Source organism: Vanellus vanellus, assembly GCF_965231255.1.
Source record: "Vanellus vanellus genome assembly, chromosome: 14".
NCBI lineage: Eukaryota > Metazoa > Chordata > Aves > Charadriiformes > Charadriidae > Vanellus > Vanellus vanellus.
Genome location: NC_138919.1, coordinates 2,839,608 through 2,866,534, shown reverse-complemented (window position 1 = coordinate 2,866,534; position 26,927 = coordinate 2,839,608). Strand labels below are relative to the sequence as shown.

At 42.7% G+C, this 26,927-nt stretch overlaps 1 protein-coding gene across 1 annotated transcript in view; it reads right to left on the bottom strand.

The window, feature by feature from the left end:
* The window catches only part of ADCY9 (adenylate cyclase 9), a 90,823-nt gene that overhangs the window by 24,689 nt on the left and 39,207 nt on the right, over positions 1-26,927 (bottom strand). The window contains exons 2-5 of the mRNA XM_082490864.1: positions 16,528-16,703; positions 11,029-11,133; positions 6,377-6,594; positions 1,438-1,540 (exon numbers count right to left, since the gene is read on the bottom strand). Of these exons, the coding sequence (XP_082346990.1) occupies positions 1,438-1,540; positions 6,377-6,594; positions 11,029-11,133; positions 16,528-16,703 (602 nt within the window). The remainder of the gene's footprint in view (positions 1-1,437; positions 1,541-6,376; positions 6,595-11,028; positions 11,134-16,527; positions 16,704-26,927) is intronic.

Below are 26,927 nucleotides of genomic sequence, written 5' to 3'. Positions count from 1 at the left end.
ACATTGGAAAACAAACAAATAGGGGCTACTGCTAAGGACAACGTGACAACGCTGCCCAGAACAGAAAGCAGCCCTGGACAGAAAGCAACAAGCCACAGAAGCAGAAATCCTACCTGCCCTCAGATGTAGGACATATGGGGAAGAAAAGAAATCCACACCTACATTTATCACAATGCAATTCTGCCAGATGGATGACCCAAAATAATAGCTCAACGCTACTGGCAGAGAAGGGCCCGTTCCCTGTCCTGATGCCGGACACTTACCTTGCGCTGGCTCTGGCACTTGCCAACCTCTCTGTGAGCTGCTGGTTCAGTCCAGCGGAAAACAGACACAGACAGAAAAACAAAGCATGCATATTTTATGCTAGGCTAGTAAAATGAACCGGCTCACAGCAGGGCCGCCTGATAAGCACCTGAGCCATCAGAAGGAACAAGGAATAGGAACAAGGAGAGGAGAGCAAATGCCCTCTTTTGGCAGCAATTTTTCAGCTACTCATGGAAATGCAGCCTCAGTTAGCAAGGACACCTAATGTCGTAAAATCACCTGGGTTGGACGGGACCTTGAATATCGTTGAGTCCAACCATCAACCTAACACTGCCAAGCCCACCCCTAAACCATGTCCCTCAGCACCACGTCTGCCTGTCTTTTAAATACCTCCAGGGATGGCGACTCCACCACTCCCCTGGGCAGCCTGTGCCAGTGCTTGCTAACCCTTTCGGTGAAGAAATTTTTCCTAATATCCAATCTAAATCTCCCCTACATGTTGCTATATGTAAACTTAAAACACCTTGCCAGTTCGTACCAACCAGGCAGGACTACGTGCTGACATGGAAAGACTGCAATATTATTAGTCCCCAGGGGGATTAAGGACTTTTTACACTCAGTGCAGAATTTTGATGAAGGGACCAAGTTCCTTACAATTTACTCGCTGTCCCTTACAATTAGGCAGTGTTTTGAACTGCCTGTTTCTGAACGCAGCACACTTACAGAACTTAAGACATTTGAGTTCAGAGCAGGTTTGGGTTCCAGAGAGATAACCATGAGGCTGTGACATGAACAAGAATCAAATTCAAAGTTACCATTCTCAAAGTTAGGATATTTGATGAGAAGGCAAGTAACGTTTGCCTCTTTACTTTCATCTTAGCACAGTCCTCTGGCCTCCCTAAGGCCTTAAAACCTTAACCTGAAAATGGATAAAAGGCAGGTGAGAAGTAATTAGTGCATCTTAGTGGATTGTGTAAATGAATTTCCAGCCTAAACGTTGGACTAGACTCAGGGCATGGCACAAGACAGGTAAACTCAAAGGAGACTGTTTTCAGAGGCAGCAATAACAAGTAGTAAATCACGTGCAACATTTCATGAGCTTTGCCATCCACTGCAATGAAATGCGTTGCTTCGACAGATTACAGAAGGAAACCAATGGCAGGAGAAACACACCTCTTCCTGATAGCTCGTCCTGTAGGCCATCTCCAAATCCTGATCCAAGAAGTTCAGGCTCAGCTTACTAATAGGCGGTTTAAAGAAGTAGTCTTTCATGAGGCTAAAGAGAAAAGATGATACCAACATCAGTTTGTTCAGCTGTAACTCTTTCAGAGCCCCCCCATTCTGTGGTTTCTGTTTGTAGGGACGCTAGCACTTGGCTTTGAAGTTAATGTAGCTTTTCTTCGCTCTCAATCACCAAGGTACCCCCTTATCCACATCACTCACCCAGTCAAAGGCAATACTTTACAAAAAAACAAACAAAAAAAAAAAGACAGGGCAAACATAGCATTTTCAGGAAGAGACTAACAAGTCCTTCCAGAAACTTAACAGCTATAACCGCAGATGACTACAGATAATTGTAATATAATCCAGCAAATAGTAAAGGCTAATTGCTGCTACAGAGGCATAACCTTAGGAGACGTGTGGCTGTGGGATATTTGTGCCTTAGGTGGAATTCTATCATTCAAAGCAAGCCAAGGATGACAAAGGTACAAATTGTTAGAAACAAAAAACATCCATTTTAGAAAACGGCACTTTCTTGTTATTTCAAAGATGCTAGAAGAACTCAGTAACTCAGCCGAGAACATTCCCCTAATGAGGAATGGAAGCTGAGGAGACAGATATCTCACATTTACTTCTGAAAAGAGAAGATTTGAAATCACCAGAATCATCAACAAAAGCACTGACAAATAACGAAACGAGCTCACTAGGACTAACGAACCAGGAGGCAGCATCTACCAGAGGGTGCTTACCTTATCTTCCAGTGCCAGGGGCAGAAAAAAACCCAAACTAAACCCAAACATAAAAGAGGCCTCAATCACTAAAAAGGTGGGTTTATTCTATTATATTCTGTAGTGGAAGGTGTCCCTGCCCATGGCAGGGGGTTGGAACTAGATGATCTTTAAGGTCCCTTCCAACCTAAACCATTCTATGATTCTATGATTCCCCACCCTCTGGAGAAAAATTTGAACTTTTTTTTTTTTTGAGTTTTACATTAGTTGTAAGAGGTTTATGAAAGAAATTTTCTAACGACATCGAGGGCACTTGATCTGCAACCCTTTTCTTTCTCTAGTAGGTGTCAAAAAGCTGAAAGGACTCAACTTAGAGAGCACCGAGTGCCTTGTACCGGATGGTCGCACAGTAAGGTCCCACCTGCTCATGCCATTTATTGGTGGGATAGCCCCTCACCCTCTCTTCCCTGCAGCCCTCATCGGAGGTTTCACAGCACAACCTCTTGCTGTGAACCTCCTTTCAGTTCCAAGCAACCAGTTCCACTCATCATTTCCAGTGAACTAACTGTTTTTAAAATTGCTATAGAATCTGAAATGGGGCAGCTTCTTCCCAAGTGCTATTCCCACCTTGAAGACTGTAGCACCAGCGCAACAATTAGAGAGGGCTATTTTCAAGTTGATAACTCTGAGCAAAGAGATGCACATGAGATCAAATTCTAAGCAGCTGAAGCAGCTGAAAGATCCTACACAGCTAGCCTGTGCCTGAATTCTTTTTTTCAGGGGGGAATTTTGTTTTTTTGTTTTTTTTTTTTTCCCTGTTTATTTTTTATGAACGCTTGCAAAAGAGGTTTTTCTGAAAGCACAAGCTCCTCAGCACAAGATGGCATGTGGGAAGCATTTTTTTTCTTGAGATGCAAGACCAACCAAACACATATTCCCAGACTGAAGCTCAAGAAGACAGAAGACTTCAACCATGAATATGGCAGATATTTTATAACCTTTAAACATTCTGGCCTTGGCCAATGTATTAAAACCATCACGATACTCTGAAGGAATGACAGGACACATCCACTTGAGTTCCCCTCTCTCTTTCATTCTTTCTTTTCCTACCTCCCTCACCTCTCTTAGACCTTTCTAAGAGCATCTTATAATATGAATTTTGCAAGCTTTTTTTTTTTTTAAAAAAATAAGAATTATTGAATTCACTTTCTTCCTCCAGGGAAGCTCAAACAGAGCATGGTGATGTGCTGGAGCTGCGATGGCCTAAGGATGTAGGGAAGAACAATCCGGATTGCCAGTGCAACACGAAACAGAAGGTATAACACAATGAAACCAGGGTGAAGGCAGCATTTCTGATGGCAGCCAGCTGTACCGTGCCAGTCCGGCTCCACGTCGTCTGTCTCAAAGAGGAAGATCCTGGTTTAGTTGACTAAACACAGTCCAGTACATAATCTGCTTCCCAGGAGGCGCTGTGCCTCCTCAGCACTGGGGATTTCTGTCTTCCCTGAATCAAGCAAGACTGGGAAGTGGGAGATGAAAGAAACAAACAGATTTTAGAAGTATTTAAACAGGAAACTGACCCAAGGGGGGGACGAAGGGCTGCACAGAACCCAGCTTCTTGGGGGGAACTTCATATTTCCCTGGGACTCTGCTCTAAGTCTTAAAAGATCATTTGTAAGTACTGGCCTGATTAGCACGTGACTACTTGCTTGTAACTTAAGGAATATGTAATTTTTCTTGGAAACAAAAACCTAAAAAGCGCGAATCCTTTGAGGGTATCCCAAATAAAATTCAGTTTAAACATTTTGTACTCTTTGTACTCTATAGTTTTCTTTTAAAATACACAGTAACATGCAGATTACAATGAACAAAGCATGGTCTTTTTATAGAGGTTGTAGTAAAGCCAGACTCAAAGTTCAAACTATATACCGTTTGCCAAATATATATAACCAAGATGTAAGACGATGCAAGCTGATAACTTCTATGAAAAGTATTCTTGTACAACACAATACAACAAACATGCGACACTAACACTGGCTTTGTTATTATTATTTTTAAAGACAACTGGAACTGTGCTGAGACACCAGCTCCAAGGTGAAATCTTGGCATGCAGAGACCAATGAAACTCTCAGCCACGCACCTAAACTCTAGGAAAGAGGCTGGGAAATGAAAAACATCACCAGTGTCCAGCATTTGCTCCAGGCTAGCCCTAGGCAGCTTCCGAATGCAGTGTCCAGGCTCCGGAATCCTCCCTAGGATATGTTTAACTCTTCCTGGCTCTACCGGAAGCCTGCATGATTAATTTATGCACCTTATCGCCATATCTGGGGTACGCCCTTTCTGTTAATACGAATTTATATCACGGCATCATGCACCACAGTGGAAATCGCTGCCCAACGCTAGGGGAAACTCACGCTTTGCTGCTGCTGGGTTTGTAGCAACATCGACCCAAAGCAGCAAACCTCCAGTATTATTATTATTATTGCGAATGGGGTTTCACATAAGATGACCAAGGGGAAGTCTGGACTTCACCCCCCTCCTTGAGAAAACTCAAATTTCCCATTCAAACATCCTCACAGATTTGTTGAGACCAACAATATATTATGTTTTACAGTAAGGGATCAAGAATGTTTTTAGAATGACTTATTACATATAAATTCACATTGAGAAACGTTAAAAAGGATTAATATAAAACGTAGGCTTAAACCATTTTGCATAGACCTAATTAATCAGAAGATTATTTTTGGAAAGTTATGTTTACATGAACTGAACTCGGCAGAGAAGTTTCCCTGGCAACAAGAAGTGGCCCACTTAATATGGTAATGATGATATTTAATTTAGACCAAAAAAAACGTTAGGCTTTGACTGATGTCAAATCATGGTCCAATTTTTTACTTTTTCCGAACCAGAAAGAATTATCCATTTTGTAAGTGGAGGAGAAAAGCGGCAAGAACACAGGAACTTGAGCTAGGTATCTTCAGCAAACCAACAGCATAAATTAAGCTACTTCTATAAAGTTTGCAGCATGCTAGTTACATTTTCAACAAAAATCCAATTTGTTCTTGCTGACTTTTGCCAATATATGGACTTTCCCAATTCGTCTGTTTTCTAATATTTGAAAATATCAGCCTAACACCTATTCTCAGCCTCTAATGACAGACCAAGCACAGGGAAAAAAAAAAAGGCAACTTAAATTTTAACTGGAGCTGACCAAAGTAATCTGAAAAAATCTAGAGAAGAGACTGGAGAGGGACTGGTGTCCCTCCTTCTCACTTCTCCCTGCTTTAGTCATGTTTTCAGTTAAGATGAGGGTGTCCCTGTTCCAAGCAGCCCAGAATCTACAGTTTCAAGGATATTTAGATAAAACACCCCTAAATCTGAGTGGAAGCAGTGAAGCAAAAATAAGAATAGCCATAAATAATAACAAACTCAAGTTATCTGTTTAGTTGATCCAGTCAAGTCACTGCCATAATAAGGGAGACACAGTTGAGTGTTTACAAAAAAAACACACACTACTGAATTTTAGAGAACGTATTTTCCTCTGCACAAAATAAGGGTTTTTTTTTCGTTTGAAACAGAGAGAGAATCTAACTTTACAAAATGCTGTAGGTAGGTAGTAGGTCCATGAGCATTCACTCCTATTAATTCTGCTTCCAAGCCCAGTATGATTTCTAGGCATTAGTTAGTCACACCATGTTATCAGATGTTGTTCTTTTGCTATACAAAAATGGGAGTTTTGTGGTTCATATATTGTGTGACACTTTTAGTTAGAGGAAGGTACATGCTACGCGTATTAAGAGGACTTCTGAATGTAAAGATAAGAATTCAACTTCACGACAAGTCATTCAATGAGTCCTTTTCCTTTTTGAAGACTCGACTGAAGAACCACTGTTCAACACAGAAATGATTGAAAACCTTGCTTTACATATTCCTGTGCAGAATGTTTCTGACATCAAGTTCCTATTGTAGTTTAAACAGAATATAGACTAGATAGATTAGATTAGATAGATCTATAGATTAGAAAACATACAACATGTTACATGTTAACAATAATTATTGACATTAGACAGAAAGTGCACAAATAAGGGTTAGAGATATGGGACCCCTGTTATTGCCTTCTCTCCTTTCTACAATTTTACACTGTACAGCTCGATTTTCCTTACCTGTCTTCTTTAATCACATCCACAAAGTGAGCATCTGTCTTTTCTCTGATGTTTTTGAACCTCAAAGGAAGGAGAGCTGATTGATCCAGACTCACTCCGCCCCATCTTCCTTTCTCTTGCAACATTTCATAAAGCGAAGTTTGACTATTGCTCAGCTTTTCTTCCTGTGGAGGACTCAAAAGCCCATTTTGAGTCTTAGGACTGTGTCCTCCTGGAGCCTGAATGACAGAAAGCAAAACATACATGGGGAATATCAGTGGTTGAGAAAGCAGACAGAAGAGATTTAATGGGGCAAAAGTTGAAAGAAGTTCTTCCCTCAACACATTGAGCTTTTTACCTGATCATGTCAAAGACCTAACTCCACCTGCCTTGAAGTCATTCACATCTTCTGTAAGCGCATGCCTATTTAGGTGTCGTCCTTTTGCTTTTTATGCACAAGTTTCCAAAGAGCAGAAAACAAAGTACATTTTCACATAGGCAATGAAGACCAATCACAAGCCCAAATTTCCTTCACTCATCTTAAGGCCAAGATTCTTCTAAAAAGCTTTTAAAATACTTGCTGAAACTGTGCTATCTTTCCATAGGTCATGGGACAACTTACTCTGCCAGGCCTCACTGGTCCTTCCACTGACCTCTACAGCCCTGCTGCTTTCCCAGACAGAGCTTCCTCCTTTCCCCTACCTGTGGGAACAGCCCTTTTGTACATCTCATCATCCTACAAAAAAGAAAATAATTATCCTGCAAATTAAACTATGTTTTCTTCACTAAGATATACTTCTTCTTTCTGGTTTTCTTTTGCCTTTATATTAATTAATAGTGCATTTTTAAATTTTGACACCAGCTTGCAACACAGCTTAGGTACACACTATTACCAATTCTGCTTTCATTTGAGAACACAAATTACTTTCAATCAAAAATTATTCTTTTTTTTGTGGAACCTGAAGTTCCTTCTTTTACATTTGCTTTGACCTAGACCGATATACACGGAAGCAATTCCAAAAAAGTTAGACAACTAAATATGGTTAGAATGAAAGTGAACTGCAGTTAGTCAGGATAATTTTCCAATGCAAACATATATCAGATTCAGCATATTTGAATGCTCATCTCCCCCCCCGCCATGTCTTATCATTTATCACGTATCATTTATTCTCATCCTAAAACCCACTCACGACAGAAGTTTCTGCATTTCTGCCTGTGCAGCAGTCAGCACGGCAGTGACAAGCTCCTCCAGAAGACTATTCTTGGATGCCACCACAGTGACCATAAATAAATACCATAAATATCATCACCACCCCAACCATGCACTGAAATATGTTACTTCGATTGTAAAATCAACTTAGTTAAAGTTAAGAAGTATCTGGTTTCCGGCTGCCTGCGCAAAATTAATTCAGCCTCCTTGTGTATTTATCCTGTAAAGCAAACGACGCGGGTGAATATGGGCAGGTATAACGAAAGGTGCAGACACAACCAGTGAAGATACAAGACTAATGGAGCAGCAGGAGAACGTCATCTTGTGCAGGGAACAGTCAGAAAGCACTTGGGCTTTGGCTCCCTGTCGCTGCCAAGACCTCAAGAGCTAAAGTCATAACAAGGTGCGTTGGAATGGTTCCCTGGAGCCACAGGAAAAGCAGGAGGAAGGTGGGCTGTGCTTCCCCTTCCTCCCGCCCGGAAGGGATGCAGGATCCCCACCCTGCAGGTTGCCCCGATGGAGGTAGGAGCCCCTGGAGCCACGCGATGAAAGGATTCCCAGTCCGGTCCCTTCTACCACTCACAACAGTTGTTTTGGCAGCTCGCAGGTGTTCACAGCCCAGTGACAGCAGCTGATGAAGTAGAATAGGAAATTTAGTAGTTCTCTTGGTGTGCTGCCAATGTTTTGCTAAAGAACGTAATCAACAGAAGAGAAAGGTGATTTCAGCAACGCGTATCTCAGCAAAAGCAGAGCATAATCTCTTGGACCGGATAGGTGCTTGCGTATGACAGAAGGGCACTCTCCTGGTAAGCCAGAGGCACAAGAACTTCTCACATAAAAGGTCACCAGTTTCTTTTCTAAAGGAAAACATTCAGCAGCTTCACAGCAAGTCCTCTCTCAGCCGTAACAGGTTACGTAGCCCACCCAGAGGGAACACGGCTACAGAGCACAAGGCGTACTGCAGTGCCAGGGTAACCTCCCTGGTTCTGAAATGAGGAGTACTACCAAAGGCAAACCAAAGAGAACTGTCCAACAAGTTGCTACAAGTGAAGGGTCTTCATTGTCTGGGTTTTTTTTTAATTTATGCTAGATTATATGATAAAGATGATATTTGCTCAGACTGCTTCCCAGAACAACTTGAGGCCTAAAAAACAAATGAAGGTCATAGTTATCACCTTTTTTTTTTTTTTTTTCCTGGTAAAGAATCCTTCTCCTTTTCCTCGCCTCTGCAGCAAATGTCATTACTTGAAAAGCCGTAACGGAGAGAACAGTTTTTGCTGTGAGCAGCTCAAATACAAGATATGGACCCCTGTGCACTGTTTGCTTTCCCTGTCTGTTCTTCAAGTTCATCTGAAGAACGCAGCGAAAAGTTCTGCTCTTTCAGAGAAGGTCAGCATGGACTTCTCCTGGCCTTTTCTCTTTAGCTCCTTGGCAAAGGCTCAAATCCCTAAGAAAATTCTCCCCTTCAGTCAGCTCAAGGTTTTCCTGTGCTGTCTCCTCTCTGTTAATCTTAACAGGAGGGGATTAGAGTGTGAAACTGCTTGTGTGTAAGGAGAAAATCCCTATTTATTAAGTGTTGTTAGCTCCAACATTACTGTGGTTTCTGATGGCAACAGGCTGTACAGTTCTTTTGAGCACTCACAGGTCTGACGCACCACGCAACAGTTTCCTCCCGTCAAGAGAGAGGGAGGCTCCAGAGGCTGCCAGGTCCGAGGACGTGGTTGACATCGCTTAGCGAGATGAGCCAGAAAGAGTGCGAGATAGAGACAGGGGACACCAGCACTGCAGGGGCAGGCGCAGTGACCTGGCATGGGAAGGGTACAGACTCCAGAGATGGGCAGAGGGAGCTTACGGCTCTTCTGCCCAACAAAGCTGAGACTGCAAAGGAGATTTGGAAATCAAATGCCACAGCAACCTTGTGCATGTAGCTGTTCTTTAAGCTTTCAGTTAAACAGGCATCCCAGAGTTACCGGTAGCAACTTAAATGGTCCAATTTTTGACTTAGCAATAACTAAACCATATCAAAGGAGGACACATGTTTTGGTCTCCGCTAGGATGCTTCTTCCAGTGAAATCATGGACATTTTATTCAGCACTGTACTTTTTGAAGCAAGGTTGGATGACTTGCTGATTAACTCACATGAAGCTAATACAGCTGTGTCAGGAAGAAACTTAAAGGATAATTCTGATGAAGACAACATATGACACGAGGCAGTTGGTACCCAAGGAAAATCTCTGTTTGCAGTCAGTTCCTGGAGATCCCTGGCACGTGGGCAGAGGCAGCCTGGGGAAGAAGCATCTCACGCATACCATCTTGGCAGCCTGGGCACATCTCCCACAGTGTTTTCTCTCTTAAAGATCTCATGCTGTTCCAAGACCTGCACCTGCTGGCCACTCTGCTTTATCTCCCTCAGAGCTGAAGGGATTATTATTTTATTTTTTTCTTAGGCTGTTTCCTAGGAACCCTGGCACAGAACGTGGTCTACCATGTTACAAACCATTTCAGACCAGTACACTAAGGCAGACCCTGCTTCCGAGCTTACAATTTAAGGACACATAGGACACAACAGGTCAAACACAGGCAGAGAGACGAACACAGATTCATGTAGTAGCTCATCAGCAGAATAAATGTTGGCAAGTTCTTCCATTACAACTCATCTTGCATATAGAGCTAAAGACACATGTGAAGGAAAACCCAAGATAGCTATCTCTGAATGTGTTTATAAAATCATTCTCCCCAACAAGGGAAAGCATTAAACTTATTTGAAATTAAAACAATCAGGTGATGAGCACAGGTCTGCATTTAGGCAGGCGCTTAATATTCAGGAAGGAGCAAGTGGTGACAGGCAGAGCTGAGAAGCTCCGAAGGCCACGGAGAAGACGACATGCAGGCAGTGTCTGGTATTGTAGGGGAAGTAGGTGGCTTCAGTGACAATATCTAAGCAACAGGCAAGGAAAGCAGTCTTGGCAGCAGCACGCTGAATATGTAAGATGCTGCTTTGTCGGTCAGAAAAAGGATGCAAACTGATTTAGATGCTGTGAATTTCAGCTGTGTGCATGAAGAGGAATGACTGTCTTAGCTCAGGGCGACGATGCAGAAGACATTGGCAAGACATAGGCATGACTTGTGGCTAGGTGACATGCAGCCAACTGGTGTAAGGGACGGAGAGCATCGTAGCGTTGTTTGTGCCTCTTTCTTCAGGTAGCCTCAGCATCATTTAAAGAGTCTAAATTTTAGGTGCTTCTGAGTTTCAAACTGGGCCCATAAAATTACTAATAATTTTGAAAATTTAGGGGGGTGGGAGGGGAGCTCAACTAGATTTTAGAACACAACTGCTCAAAATCAAAACTGGTTCTGCTGTTTAAGGGCTTGAATAAAGGAACAGTAATACAAAATTGAGAAAGCTAACTGAAGCAGAGAAATAAGGGAAAAGAAGGGATAATACGATAAATACTTAAATTACCTTCGTACTGTTTTTATGCTCATCCTGACAACCATTTTGGATAGCTCCTTCGTCTATGCTGACATCGCAGTGGGGAGCAAGGGTGGTACTACATGAAGGGCAAGGCTGCAATGAGACAAAAAAATTTTAGCCAGAAACGTTCTGGTGTCCTTGTAGTATTATGCAATTTATAATTCGGTCCACTCGGATACTTGTGGCATGGCTAAAAGATAAACAAAGCTACAGAATGGGAAGCAGGGAGCAAAATTTGACTGGAACAGAATGCACCATTTCAAAAATAAATCACAGATTTTCTGTTTACTGAAGCTTAATCTAATCCAGGAAAGCTTTAGTAGTGTAAGATCACAGATACACTGTAATCACTACATATTAGCAAAGGACCTCCCCAAGAAGAATGGAATATGCTTTAGTCAGAACAGTGCATTGTTTTTTTTTTTTTTTTGTTTAAAAGCTGTCTGCAAAAGGATCCAAATGGCATTATGAATGAAGACTTAGCACAAAATGCAGCAAAATTCAAGAGAAGCACAAAACACCATGATCCATTATGCACAGTACGGGGAAATGGAAAGCAACAAATCTGAAACTAATAAAGGGAAATACTTTTTCATATAGTGCTCTAAGACAGCAGAGTGGAGCCCAGGCTCCACTCCAGTACACTGTTGAAGCCAAACACCCAGCAAATGTCATAGGAAACAAGGAAAGTAAAAAACATCAGGACTTGTAATAGTTGCAGGTTATGCACTTTGGAAGCAACCTCAAATGTCACACTTCAGCTTTTAAAACAACCTAACCCCTTAGAGTTAAAATGTGATTGTCTTAAGGTGAATTAACCCTCTATCTGTATCTTGTAAACTCTTCTTACTTGTCTCCAGTCCTGCAACGTACAGGCAGGATCCTGCATCCGAGGGACCCCGTGTCTGGTCCCTACTGGCAATTCCTCTGCTCCAGAGACGGTTTACTGTCACCAGGCTTGCCAGAAGCCTACTACTGGGTACAGACACCCACTAGACATGGGGAACAGCACACTAAATTCAGCACACTGTGTACTAAATAGCGGTAGGTGATCCACTAAACATCTTGATAAATTTTCCAACAAGCAACCAGAGCCTTTTGCCCCAAACTCAACACCTTACATCCATTTTATCTGTTTATTTTGCACTCTGGAGGGACTCGTTCAAGCCTCTGTAGTCTATCATTCTCCTGGTCCAAAAACACAACGTCTGCCTTCAGCTTCACTCCTGATTCCAGAGACAAGTGCATAAGTCTTTCCAGAACTGACTTTTCACTAAAAGCCCCTTTTCTGCCTCAGGTGTAACGCCTGAAATTGAATAATGCGGTGTGTTTAATTTTCAGGTTGTTCCAGCGTGGCATTTCTCAGCTGGCTCTTCCTGTGATGTCTGATCCACCTAATCACTCAACAACGCTTCTCAAAGACTTTCATGCAGACTCTGAGCCTTCTTAGCAGCCAGCAGACCATCATATGTGCCGTTCCTCAGGGGTACGGTCCGGGTTGGGGCACTGAAATTACTCTGAGTTTCCCAATCTGGCATCAAATAAACAAGTTACATCCAGTTCTGAACCTGTACAGTCTGAAGAAATACCAGCATACTTGAAGAAACTATGAAGTTGGTTCTCAAATGTTTTTGTTTAAAAATAATCTAGGAATAAATACCATGAATGCCTTGGCCACTTTGTAGAAGGCAACATTAGACGGCTTTAAAAACAAATATGACAATGGGCTAACGAGACTTCTATGCTCCTAGAGCGTTAGTAGATTTATCCATGGCAAAAGTCAGTTAATGGTAATAAAAAACAAATACCTCTACCAAAAAATAAAGAAAATACTCTCTGATCTTGTTAATGAATCAGCAAGAGCACCTCAAACGCTTCGCTCCTGGGGTTAAACCAGAAGACAACAATCTCAGAAAAGCAGCCCGACCTTTTGAGAAGAGGCAGAAGTCCATCTGACTTACCCCATGTGTTCAAGTCAACATCATTAACTTCACTCTCTATTAGAGACATTCACACAGGCTCAGTGCGTATGTGACCTCATCACGATGAATAATACATTAATGCCCTTTCAGCAAACACTAAGACAAGCAAAAGTACTCTCTGTTTTCATACCAAGAGATGATTAAAACATTTTTACAGCAGCTTATGATTCCCTGTCAAGTAATGGATTTTATAAAATACAATAGGGAAAATAAATGGATACCAAAACCGCTTACATGGGTTACAGTGTTTTCATTCAAAAAATCAGCTTCTATTATAGATTTATAGTTTTTAGCCTCTATCTTCACCATTTTAACTATGTACATGCATTTTCTTGATATCCATACTGCAACAAGGTTTGCAATTAAATGAACTACAGATACACTGGAGGAGAGGAGGAAATACAATTCTTTTGACGGATCGATTACTGTTGCATTCTCCTTCCTGACACTCCTTGACAGATCTTGTCCGCTAGAACACCCGTTCAAGCCCAAAATGTGAAAGTCATCCTTTGCATCCAATATGGCCACTTATTCCCTTTAAAATATTTCAACTTGCCTGTAATTTTGCCCCTCCTACTTAAGTCTCTTTTGCAGAGCTGGAGTCATCTCCTCCTACACTGACACTGTTTACAGCTTTGTATTTAAAACAGTTGGCATGTAAGTCATGATTCTTTTGCAAATTATTATCTCCAGACCCTACCAGCAAGCCGCAGGCTTTAAAAAAAAAAAAACAAACAAAAAAAAACACAAAAAACACAACAATCAAAAAAAACCAACTGAGCATAAAACCAACAAAAAAAAAAAACTGTAAAAAGAAACCCATTCCTTTTCAATAATTGTGCATGATCTGTGATTAAATTGCACAGTTGTTCTTTGTGAGGATTTTTTTTAATATACATATATTTATTTTATTTTTTTTAACACTGTAAGACCTACTCTGGCATGGCTGGTAAATTAAACTTTCCTTGAAAGCTTGACCCAGCCTTCTCGGTCCACAATCAGATCACCCAGCAGAGAGCAGGCTGGTGCACATCTTCACTGGGAAGCGCGCTGTGGGGTCTGGAATACCTGTCCCTAGCCATGCGGCGAGAAGCAACTATGCTTTGCACTCCTCTGCTGCAATGACAGTCACAGAACACGTTTTTAAGCAAGTGCTCAACATTTACAGGATTGCTTCATCACTATGCTATACGCATTCTGACACGGTTTGTGGCATGCAGCATACGGATACTTATCAGACCGCAGGGAAAGCTGAGTTTGGGGTCATTCAAAATTCACTCCAGCGTCCGTGTATTTTGGGCAAGACAGGCACGCTATTTTTAAAGAGTTGTGAGGCTGCTTAGGAAATCACTGGGCAGACCTGCAGTGCTCGTGGTGATGAATAAAACCAGGTACCTGTAGGCATAAACTCAATGCAGTAGCTTTAGCACAAGGGGAGACAGGGTATCCAAGAAGGGTGAAACTGAGCTGGCGCTTATCCTAGATGCTCTTCTGAAGCAGCTTCTTTTAGCTTCTCCTTCACTTATTCGGATAGCAATGTTTGCACTTTTGCACTGGGCAGGCCATTTAAACAGCATTCAGCGTTTAAACAGCCAGCCAAGATGGTCTCAGAGCAGAAAAATCAGGGACCGGGCAGTAAAACAAAACACCGTGGGGCCAGCAGCACGCCTCCACAGGGCCCACTGGCTGTGTAGGAATAGCGGCGTGCCTGTACCTACCCTTCTGCACACTAAGTCACCCTGTGTTTTAGGAAAGACATTCCATAGCTGATCCTTAACAACAGCTTTCATTTGGGACTTGGATCATTTTAACAAATGAATACAACAAATTTTATCAAATCCTAGCTGCAGCCAGGTCAGTCCTGTACTTCGCTGTAGTTTCATGGTCCTCTAGTTACAGCCTGCTTTGCTGTCTGACGTTAAGGCAGCACTCTCGCCTTCTCCCCGAACAGCGCCCTTAGTCTTACTGCTTTAATCCCTCTGCTCTCCCTCCTGCTCCACGGACAGGCAGCTCAGCAATGCTGCTCCATTTGGTATGTTGTTCTTCCTTTGCCACTTTAAGTAGAGGAGTTTCTACCCCTTACTGACACATCTGTACCTCTGCATGGCCATGCACGGGGCATCACAGACAGATTTTTTTGTACAGACACCCACGGACTGCTCTGAGACTTATTTTCCTACCTTATTTGCTAGTACCATCAATGAAAGACAAGAGAGAGCTGGAAAGCTGGTGCTTGAGGGATGGCAAATATATTTTTTCTTACACAGGAGAAGGAATAAAAAAGAATCACCAGCAACTTGGACGCAGTCAAACCACACACAGTGCATATTTTTGGGAGGGATGAAGATGGCTACAGCTACCTTTTGGAGTTAATCAGTCCTGGCTTGCTCTCTGAGGAGCTCATTTCACTTTGGACCATACCTTTGGGCCAGCCTTCCAGCTGATCTCACTTGTGATCCAGTGTTTTTACTGCAAAACTTAAAACCAAGCACAGAGGCAGGGTAAAGGTGCCCTGCTCATGCTCTCCTAGTCCAGACAACAAACACACAAGCAGCAAAAACAGAGCAGCATGAAAGTCACTCCCCCCTCCCATCAATTCTGTTGGCTCAATCTCAAACCCGTGTTGAAGAGATCCTCTCAAGACTAAAACACACCGAAGTCTAAGGACAGTGACCTGCAGATAGGTGACCCCCTGTGTCTCTGACATTCGTGCCCAGCTCGGGCAACCCAGGACGAGGAACTCAGCACAAACGAGAATAGAGAATAGACATCTGTTGTTTGGGAAATCTGTTCTGAGCTGGAAGATGGAGAGTAACAGCAAAGCTTCAAAGCAATACACATTGTTTCACAGATTTCCTTGTCAAGAGATCTTGTGAGAGGTGTGAACATAACAAAATGTCATCATTTCTCAAAGCTGAATCTGTATAAATCATTGCCCTTGGTTCGAGATAGAGGTTTTTAGAGCCAACAGATAAAACACCATCTCACAGCCTACCGAAGCATTTTCTCCCACCACACAAATAATCCTGTTATCTTTTTATGGGGGTGTCTGTTATATGCTCATATGAAAAGGTTCACAGGTACACAACCTGCACGACAGAGGAAAGGCAGAAGCAGGGTGCAGCAAAAGCAGAAAATCATAGAAGTTATAGCTGCATGAGGCATATTCTTTATTCCCCCATAAAATCAAGACCCTTGAAAAAGCAGCATTGACCTCTCAGTCCTGAAATACAAATATTAAGAGACTTCTTTATTTCAAACCACCTTTAAAAAGCGTTCACCTAAGTTTAGGCATTGCTCATCAACTGGGAAGGCATTTTCCTTTGTAAATTTCTTTCTTCCCTCATTTTGTCACTGGGTGTCTATACACACACCTATCCATCCATACATCTATAAATATGTACAGCAATACGTAAGCAAACATGTAAGGTTTCCCCATCTGCACATCTCTCCTGGTTTGCACCGTTTGAGATCTACGCTGCTTGGCTTTGAAATGAGAACTCACCTTAGGTTTTTCAGCTTGTTTGAGAGTCTTTGTCGAGTCCCCGGCGTTCTCGGCTGAGGATGCTCCTCCCTGTGTCCTGGCGCCCTCTCCGGACTCCAAGCCAGGAAGCAACGCTTGTGAACAGCTGCAGTGGGGCTCCTTCAACTTCTGACCAGAGATCAGATAGGTCTTCAAACCTACCGACAAAAAAAAGAAATTAAGAATCAGAACTGCAGAAAGACAAAACTAACACTCCTTTGGACTTCTCAGATATGAAATACAGGAATTATCAAAGCGTTATCAAGGCTCGGGAATACACCACACAAAAGAAGACTGGGAACGACCACCAGGAATATACAGATGCTCTGTGTAAAGTGGTGGCAATTAGGATTGCCCCACATCTGCTGTCCCAGACACAAGAGACTACTCCAACACACAGCAACAGCCAGGACTGACATGTCCTTTCTTTATTCCATTTTCACTCATGTACTTTTGAAAAATAGAGCTAAGACCTTATGTATTCGCTTTCCAAGTTGTAACTTGAGCTCTCACATTAACTCTTTACTTCTGGAAAGGATCTGCAGCCTGGTTTTCCAGTGAGATCTGTGTTAATATTCTACTTCTGAAAAATCAGCGTGTATTCCTCCACTTGCACTCTCCCTTTGAGAAGTCGTGAAGATTGCTTAATGCTGGTAGCACATTGAGAAAGGAAATGGTGTTTAAGTGCTAGAAATCCTGATGGGTTTTCATAGTTAGTGCAGACTTCACATTTTTAAAGAACAAAATCAATCTCTCTCTCTCGCACGTACGCCCACACACGCTCTCTGCAACTGTTGTATGAATTGAAGCATAATTGGAAAGCAGATCCGATATTAAAGGCCAGGCTGGTAAATACCATGTTGTACCAAGCTGAGCTGTATCAAAAAACTGTTCAAAAAATAAAAGATCTGAATTTTGTTTAGAACATTGCCTATTTTACTTCTTTGAAACTTTGTGTTATGGTGTTCTGGGTTATTTCCAGGCACAAAGACTAAGAAGAAGCTACTAATCACACTGCTTTCTGAATTCAAATGAGTTAATTTTATTGCTACTGTATGGGAAATGTCCCATGCAGCAAGGAAGGCCACCGACGTGCTCTGAAAAGCGTGCAGGTCACCAGCTGGAAAGTGCTGGTTGTTTTGTGGTACCGGAGCCTGACGTCCCGTGTGATTCTGCAGCCAACCTCTCGCTCATGGGATGGCCACTGGGTTGTATTTGGGTCAGCTGCGCATCACCCCCCTCCCTTTTTCTGATACTTGTCACCTAGTTGCAGCCAGACACATGACTGTCACAGCCATCGACTGCTCTCAATTGCCTCTGTCCGCAGGATGAAAGCTGGAAATAAATGTCAAGTCGCAGCCCTTGGAAGAGGGCAGGCTTCTGTTCCTTATGATAAGGTCATTCCTTTATAACCTTCTTTACAGACAGAAAATCATATTCTATAAACCTTTTTCTCATCTGTAATATGTAACACAGACAGTACTTTGTCTATAACCTTTCCAACAAAAATAAGTTAGCCATACTAATACCAATTCTGCAGTTTCTCTGTCTATTCCACTAGTAAGTTAGGCTCCTCAACACTTCTACAACCAACGCAGAAACTTGTATTCACCGTCTCAACCTTGGGCTCAAAAGCTGCAGGAAAACTCCAGTGTTCTCACAGCCTCCCCAAGCTCCGGAGCACTCACTCGCCTACTTGAGATGTTACGCTATAGCCCATCTATTTATACTGTATATCACTTATAGTAGTGCTTGGATTTTATTTGGCTGCGCCGCTTAATAAAATCCTGAGCTGCTGCTGGCTTCCAGATGTAGGGCTGCCTCTTTAAAACTTATATTGATGGCGGCTGTCATTTAAGGAATTCACCACAATCAGCTTACAATTATATGTTTACTGTGGTAAAGGCTACAGCATTAAGCTTACTATTCCTATTTTTAAAAGCTACCTTAAAGCAACAGGATTATTTTACCACTACTATTATTCCTCTGGGTTTTTTCTTTCTAAACTAATATATTTTGGTTTTGGTATTTTTGAAAAGGCACTTTTTATGTCTTACTGTGCTGCGCAGCATAATTATTTCGTCAATCTGTTGCATACAGTAAAATTATCTCCAGTTTGAGCTCCCTCCACACCGAGGAAAAAGGGAAAAGGCGACAGTACGCCAGTAATTGAAAACATGTTCGGGAAAGCAGAATCCACCCTCTCCCCAACCTGAAACGGCAGCGGGCTGCGGCTCCTCGGCCCCACTCCACCCCTCGTCCTTCCAGCCCTGGCAAAGCCACCAGCCCACAGCTGCTCGCACCCGCTTTGTCCCACAGGCTTCAGCCTCTGGGTTTAAAGTTGGCTAAAACAGCCAAGAACTATAAAAAAAAACCAACCAACCCCATCAAACTCTATTACCTCCTCGCGCTCCCCAGCCCCACCATGTCCCTGAACAAGGAGCGTTACTCAAGATGGGTAATTTGAAATAGGACAAAGAAAAGCCAATATCCTGCCCGATGGCAACAGACCTTTAGTAAGAAGTCAGCGGGGCTGCTCCTAGCGCCGAAAGCAAGGTCGGGGTCTCAGGAGAGCAAATAAGGAAAAAAAAAAATTATTCTGGGAAAGTTTTGGAAAATGAGGAGGTGTAAAAATATTTCATCTTTACTAAAGAACTTTACTAAAATTGCCTACCTAATATTTTGTTATTAAATCCTTCTTATGATAGGAAAATTCAATTTGCTTTAGTATTCTTGCAAGTCCTACGTTCAGTCTGAAATATTTCCGTATACAAAAAGGGGTCACTAATTCAGTAGAACTGTATCAATGTAACTAAAATGTATTAACAGGATAACAGTATTCCTCCTCCTGCTACATCTACAGTGAATTAGTACAATCAACACCATCACTTTCCATACGAACAGTGTATGGAGTGAACAAACCTTCACCCCACCACGCAGCATGTTGATATCAATTTGGCAACACAACAATATTAAATGAATAAGCCAACAACAGAGGAGCTGCTATTTTATGTGAAAACCAGCAAACACGGTGCAATTTTTGGTGTCTGTTGCTGCGCAACGACATAACTCAAGACATGGCAGTGAAGAAAGCGCTATGAGATGCTCATACTGTCATTTATCACGGCAACGCTCACCCTTTCTTCCTCTCCTGCCATTCTCAATCTTAGGCTCACTCCCTCCCTCCGAATTTATTCAAAATAAATGCTGAAAAATAAGACCACCTCAGACTGCCCAAGTGCAAATCTGTACTCTGTCAGGCTTTATCCTACAGCGCATTTCTGCTTTTTCCCAGAGACGGCTCTTGGAAGCAAAGACGGGGAACTGGCTGCAACCACCCACCCAACATACCAATTTAACTTATATAGCATTTTCTGCCCTGGGGGGGGGAAAGAAAAAAAAAAAAAAAAAAAAAAGAGTGACATCGTTTACTTTGAGAAACACAAGCCATTTCCTTCACTTGTCTTCAAGTTCTGAAAATCTGTGTTATAAAGAGATTGGCTTATAAAGCCAACTCTCTTATAAAGAGAGTTGTGGCTCCTGCATGCTGAGCCAAAACACTCATTTCTTGAATTCAACCATTTTAAATATTGACAAGGCAGCATTTGTAAAGTGCATTTTTGACAAAATAGTTAACAGGTAAGATCTCCATAGAACGAGTGTGGGTTTATTAGTCCTACTACTGTTGAATTTCAGAAGTGTTAGGAAATTTCTGTACTTGGCTCCTTTCTTCAGTTAGCCTTTTTATTTTTTTTAATCAGCGGTACTTCCCTGAACATATAAAAACAGAAAACCATCCCAAACACTAAATGATACTATTAACAATAAAAAAAAAAAAAAAAATCATATGCATGCACTCACCCACAAATTATTTTCTGGATGCATAAAAATAAACCAAAGTATGAATAAGGGTGTGTATAAACATCCCAGTCTTAAACCTGGCTTTGGTAGTGCAAGAAACCCCGGTGGCTGCAGAGCAGGTAGGAGGTTCAGTAAGGTGGGCAGGGGCAGGGGCAGGCAGAGAGTGGGGCTCCCTGCCCCGGGGCTGTGTCACCACCAGTCCCCTGCCAGCCCCAGGGTTCCAGCAGGACGGGGCAGGCTGGGGCCATGCTGCCATCCTCAACTGCAGCCGCATTCAGAGAAAAAAAACGGCTAAGGTCATGGTGGGAAGTCACTTGCTGGGAAGGAACAGGGAATCATAGAATGGTTTAGGTTGGAAGGGACCTTGAAGATGACACAGTTCCCACCCCCCCTGCCCTGGGCAGGGACACCTCCCACCAGCCCAGGTTGTTCCAAGCCCCTCCAACCTGGCCTTGAACACCTCCAGGGATGGGGCAGACACAGCTTCTTGGGGCAACCTGCGCCAGGGGCTCACCACCCTCACAGGAAAGAATTTCTTCCTCATCTCTCATCTAAATCTCCCCTTTTTCAGTTTAAAACCATTCCCCCTCGTCCCATGGCTCCCCTCCCTGATCAAGAGTCCCTCCCCAGCTCTCCTGGAGTCCCTTTAGGGACTGGAAGGGGCTCCTCAGGTTTCCCCAGAGCCTTCTCTTTTCCAGGCTGAACACCTCCAACTCTCTCAGCTTGTCCTCGTAGGAGAGGTGCTCCAGCCCTCCAGGGGGAGAAAAGATGTTCTAGTCCTTCAAGTCCTTAATTACATCATTAATTTCCTTTCTTTCAGTTCATTTCTCCATATGACTTCAGGACAGAAGTTGCTGTTATGCCAGTCTAATCCGATTTTTACATAAGCAGAGGGCATCCCTCCATGCACCTTTTACAGACGGGATGTATTCTCCTGCAGGAGACCTCAAAAGATGGGAGATGAATACAAAAGTTGTTATGCAATTCCTTGGCAAAATAAGATCCAAGTTTCAATTTTTGATGCTTCATCTAATGGAATTAAAACTTTTTAGCCCTCTATTGATAGCAGACAGGAAAATTACTTTCCCTCTGGCAAACTGAACGTGTCATACTTCTCACGTCTCTATCTAATGAACTTCAAGTGCTTTTGAAACCCTTTTCAGCACTAAGAGACACCAAAAAATGATGGCAATATTTCAGTCATTGTCTTACTGATTCATTTAATAAAAATAGAATCCCAACTCTTATTATCTATTCCTGTTCCTCTCTCCATGAATCACTTCACCTTTTTAGTTGTGATACGGGGAAAGAGCATTTCACTAACAGGTGACCTCCCTTTTCCGAATAACTGCTTCCCAGGATATAGCCCCCTGCTCTGTAAGACTAGTAACATCCCTCGTATTGATGTAAGAAAATCCAAATTATATTAATTATGCCCCTTTTACCAAACAGCTTTATATTAACAGTTCTCCTTCATCATTTATCTTGCCATCATTTCCCTTAGCGTCTACACAATTTAATTGTTTAAATTGTTTAATCATATTTCTTTCCAAATAATTAAGTATAAATTTACAAAACTAATTGAGCTTTAATTTTGCAACCCTCCACTTTTGCAGTCTCTTACCTCACAAAATTAGAATTTGCATGAAAACTGCTTCATCCTGTAAAAACCAGCGTCTGTCACTCCCACGTGAGAGTAGAATTACTTTCCAGCTAGGAAGTCATTTTAACCACCTGCTGCAGTCTGCCGTGATGAAGAGTCTTAGCTATTATCTTTCAATAATTTAATATCTCATTTTTATAACTCTGATACAAGTAAGTAGCAGCAGTATAGCAAGCTCAAAAGAAAAAAAAAAAAAAGCTTTGCAGTTCAGGATTGGCTTTAGCCCCTTTCTTTCTGAACTGATGGGTGATAACTCACTTTTGGGTTATGCTTCTCTGCAGTCCATTAGCTCATGCTTTCTCTTTTTAGAAATACAATACAAAGTTTTCTCCATGCCTTTTAAAGACATCATCTTTGCATTTTGCCAAAAACCTGGGAGTGAGAATGCTGGTATTCAGGCAGTGCCGCTCCAGGGAGAGGAAACAGAGACCTACATTTAGGTTTCCTCATACAATAAAATACACTGCCGTACAATTTCATTAGACTCTGACTTGCTCTGTAAAATAATTAACTGCAATTTCTGGAATGTAATGTGACAAGCAAATAAAAGTAAAAAGAAGTGACCAGAAATGTAGTTCTACTTGCAGTTTCTTTCTGGCACCTCTCTCCTAACTTTTCCATCTCGTATTTTTTCCCTTGTCAAAGCTAAAATAATTTTTCAGGTACTAACCCAGTCTAATGTTTACGCAAGCAATAATACAGAGTATACCATCATTCTAGAAGCTTTAGCATCCTTTGGGTCCAAGTTGTTGCTGAATCTAAAGGTGATTTTCAATAGCAAATACTATCCCTCATTCTTAAAATTCAACAGTTGCCAAATCGGTATTTGCAGGGACTGTTTTCTCACTTTATTAGACCCACACTTGCACAGAGCGGTCAGGCAAACCCCTTCCTCCCCCCCAGCACAATGCTCTCATCTATTGAGCCGGGAACCGGTACTTTACACCACCATAAAAAACCCCTCAGAACCGGCAAAAGCTGAGCCAGGCCCCTGACCCCCCAGAGCCTGGTGGCACCGCATGGCAATACTAAACCAAAAGGATCAGCTGCCCACAATATACAGCGAGAACATAAAACACTGCCCAAAACACAGAAACATTAGAAACTGAAGGACAGAGACTTTCACTTTGTATTTCACTAGAGAGCAAACCTGAACCTGGATGGATAGGAAATTTAAAATCCTTCTCCTCCTAGCCAGACTCGGTAGCTAACATAACACAGATGAGCTGAGGCACCTTCAAAGAGGTACCCAGTAGCCAAGCTGAATGCAGTGCCAAGGAGCGTGTAACTTTAAATGTAAATAAGGGTCATTACTTAAATTTCTTTCTTCTATTTTGCAATCTTAATTTGGCCAAAGATTGTTACACTTAAGAAATAACTTCAGCACGTTTTTCTTCTTGAAGCATCTAATACTTTAACGATTAAAATACTTGTGCATGTTGAAATGAAGAGAGAAGCAAAAGCTCAGCGGAACGTCCTTCCCTGACAACAGCATCTGGAAAATACAACCTGGATAATCGAAGAGGCCGCGATATACCCATAAAACATCTTTCGGTCAATTGAACTGTCACAGTGGTGAGAACAGAAATGCCATGCTCTAGTAGTTATTCTACATCACGACTCGATGAAGTCGCTCTGACTTTGAAGCTCAACTTTAGGTTTTTGGCTTTCTCAAATTTAGGCATGTAAAGGCCTATAGGTACGTTTTTAATTGCAAGCAAGCTGCTGCATTGTAATTAGATCACCTAGAGAGAAAAACGCAATTGAGCATTTCAGCAATTGGGGGGAAAAAAAATTAATAATTTTTAAAAAAAATTAATCCATTTCTGCTTGAACCTCTGAAGCAGCCCAGAACTCATGGGACTGCACAGTGCTGAAGGCTGCGCAAAGAGGCCACGGGCTCACAGCACCTTCCCCCCAAAGAGGCACAGCCAGACGCTCAAACATCTGCTTGCCCACGTTGAACAGAGGAGGCCGCAGAGCTTCCCTGGCACAACCTTACAGGTTCCCTCCAAGGCGTCAAGCCCGGGATGCGGAGTTCTTAGCCTGATCTTTAACCGCAAGACGAGCGGCTTTTCCAGCAAGTTCACAAGATGCTCCAAGAGGGGAAGCACTTGCCTAACCCAGCCGGCCAGCTGCGCCCGACGGGCTGCGCCAAACAGCTCATCCCACTTCCTGAAGGAACTACCAGCAGTTGTGTTTAAATAACACTAGACACGGTATCTAAAAAAAATGCTGCTCTCCCTCACCCCTTAGGAAAGATCAGAGAGAAAGGCAGGAGTACTTAACTCGGTATTTTGTCTTTACTTTAATCTTTACACCAGCTGCAAGGCTGTAACAGCTCCCACCCCACACATACCCCACACATACCCCTGCTTTTGCTTGCTTCTGACTACAAACTCCCAGTTCCCTTATTTTTATTTTTTCTAGACCTTCACCTTTTTCACCACCTTCCCAGATAAACTAAAGAGGATTTTCGAAGAGGAGCAGAATGTGTTTCCATGACCATACAGCAAATGAACATTTACTTTGTTCTGTCAGACAACTGCCCCAGCATCACTGAGAATTACTTCTCTTTCAGGGGCAGCATCTCTCTAGAATCATAGAATGGTTTGGGTTGGAAGAGACCTTGAAGATCATCCAGTTCCCACCCCCCTGCCCTGGGCAGGGACACCTCCCACCAGCCCAGGTTGCTCCAAGCCCCGTCCAACCTGGCCTTGAACACCTCCAGGGATGGGGCAGCCGCAGCTTCTCTGGGCAACCTGCACCAGGGGCTCACCGCCCTCACAGGAAAGAATTTCTTCCTCATATCTCATCTAAATCTCCCCTCTTCCAGTTTGAAGCCATTCCCCCTCATCTTACCACTACATGCCCTTGTAAAAAGTCCCTCCCCAGCTCTCCTGGAGCCCCTTTAGGCTCTGGAAAGGGCTCTAAGGGCTCCCTGGAGCCTTCTCTTCTCCAGGCTGAACGCCCCCAACTCTCCCAGCCTGTCCTCCCAGCAGAGGGGCTCCAGCCCTCGCAGCATCTCCGGGGCTTCCTCTGGCTCCGCTCCAACAGCTCTGTGTCCTTCTGCTGTTGGGACCCCCCGATCCGGAGGCAGCACTGCAGGGGCGTCTCCCCAGAGCGCAGCAGAGGGGCAGAATCGCCTCCCTCTTGCCGTCCTTCCCCCAGGTACTGGGGGCAGTCTCCAAAAACCTGGACGTCTCCCTCAGCACACGGACCTGATCTCTCAAACCTAGCAGGAGCGGTTTGTGCTGCGAGATCCGACAGGAGCAGCTTGCTCCTTGCAGAAAGCCCCTGGCAGAGGTGTCCTGCATGGCACCATCCCTTCCTCTTGCTGTCTTCATGCCTGAAAGCAATCTGGTCCCCGCAGAGCCAAAGCCCGCAGACTTCTTCACACACAATTAAGGAAGACTTTTATGTTAATTCTTATAACCCCTATATAAAACATATACAAATTTCCCCCACTTCTGTGTGACATGGTTTGTGTGCAACATTACACACTGCAGTGGTTTACTGAACACTTCAATATTATTAAATACAATCTAAAAACCCCCACATTATGATATCCGGACTTCTTGGAAAATAGTGGTGGAAGTGCCCGGGAAGTCAGACACAACACATCCTACCGGTCTGGTAAATGGCTATGCAAAATGACATTAAAAAAAATTTCATGAGGTTTTTTTTTTTTCTTAAAGCCCTAAAATACTCTTAAGAATTGTCCCGCTCTAATTCTGAATTTCAGCTTTTTATCTCCAGATATTTCAGTGAAATAGCTGGAAACCAAGAGCACATCACCATCTTTTAAATCAATAGATACTTTCTGTCACTCACACTGCAGGTCCGCGCAAGGCGACATTGGATGACTTTACAAAAAATAAAAGTCATTTTCTCCAACCTGCAAAGCTGCATTTCCGATGAAGCAAGTCTCACCCTCTAAGCCATAAAAACCACTTCCAGCTCAGCGCAAACAAAAGCACGTAACCCCAAACGTCTGGATTCTAACAAACCAGCCTACCTGAAAAAGCACTTTCAACGTATGGACCAACATTTCCTGTGACTAAAATTAGAAAGGGAATTTATGAGCCAACTTGTTATCTTAGGTCTCTGGAAAGGAGAAACAACAATAATAAGAAACAGAACTTTATAGACTGAAAACACAAAAGAAACTCAAAAAAAACCAAAACCCCAGACCTATCTTCATAATCTCCAAAAAAGAATTGCAAAAAGTCAGAGAAACCAGAGGCATCTTCTGTATTATGGAAAACCATTGTTTTTCTTATGCCTCTTTTGTTTAGCAAAATGCTTACTTTTGATCAGCTAACAGACAACAGTGGGCTTGGAAAACGCTGATCAACAACATATGTGTAATTTTGGTATTCAACATCTGCTAGTTTTAAGTGGGGAACCCTATACCCAAACCCACAATCTAAATTTATAGCTAAACTGCAGCAATAAAGTCGCAGACTGCTGGTCTATCCTCCTTCAGCCTCTTTTATCTTCTTCTCACCTGAGTGAGATAAAAAAAAAAAAACAAAACAACAAAACCAAAACAAAACAAAACCAAAAAACATGGGGCAGAAAAAGGCCTCTGCAAATCTAGCATGGACATGTAGCTCAAACACAAAGGTCTAGCTACCACTGTTGGCTCAGGAATATATTTACATATGTATTTTTAAACTCTACTGGCAAAATGAAAGATGGGCTGACAAGCGAGACTGATCCCCACGATGGGGTTTACAACTGCCCTGATTTATTTTCTGCTCCACCAGCTTTGCCGGTGCCCGTGTGCCATCGACCGCGGCCTGAAAGTGAACAGCAGACGAGCCCATTCCCTGGAGAGACTCTTGATTTTGAA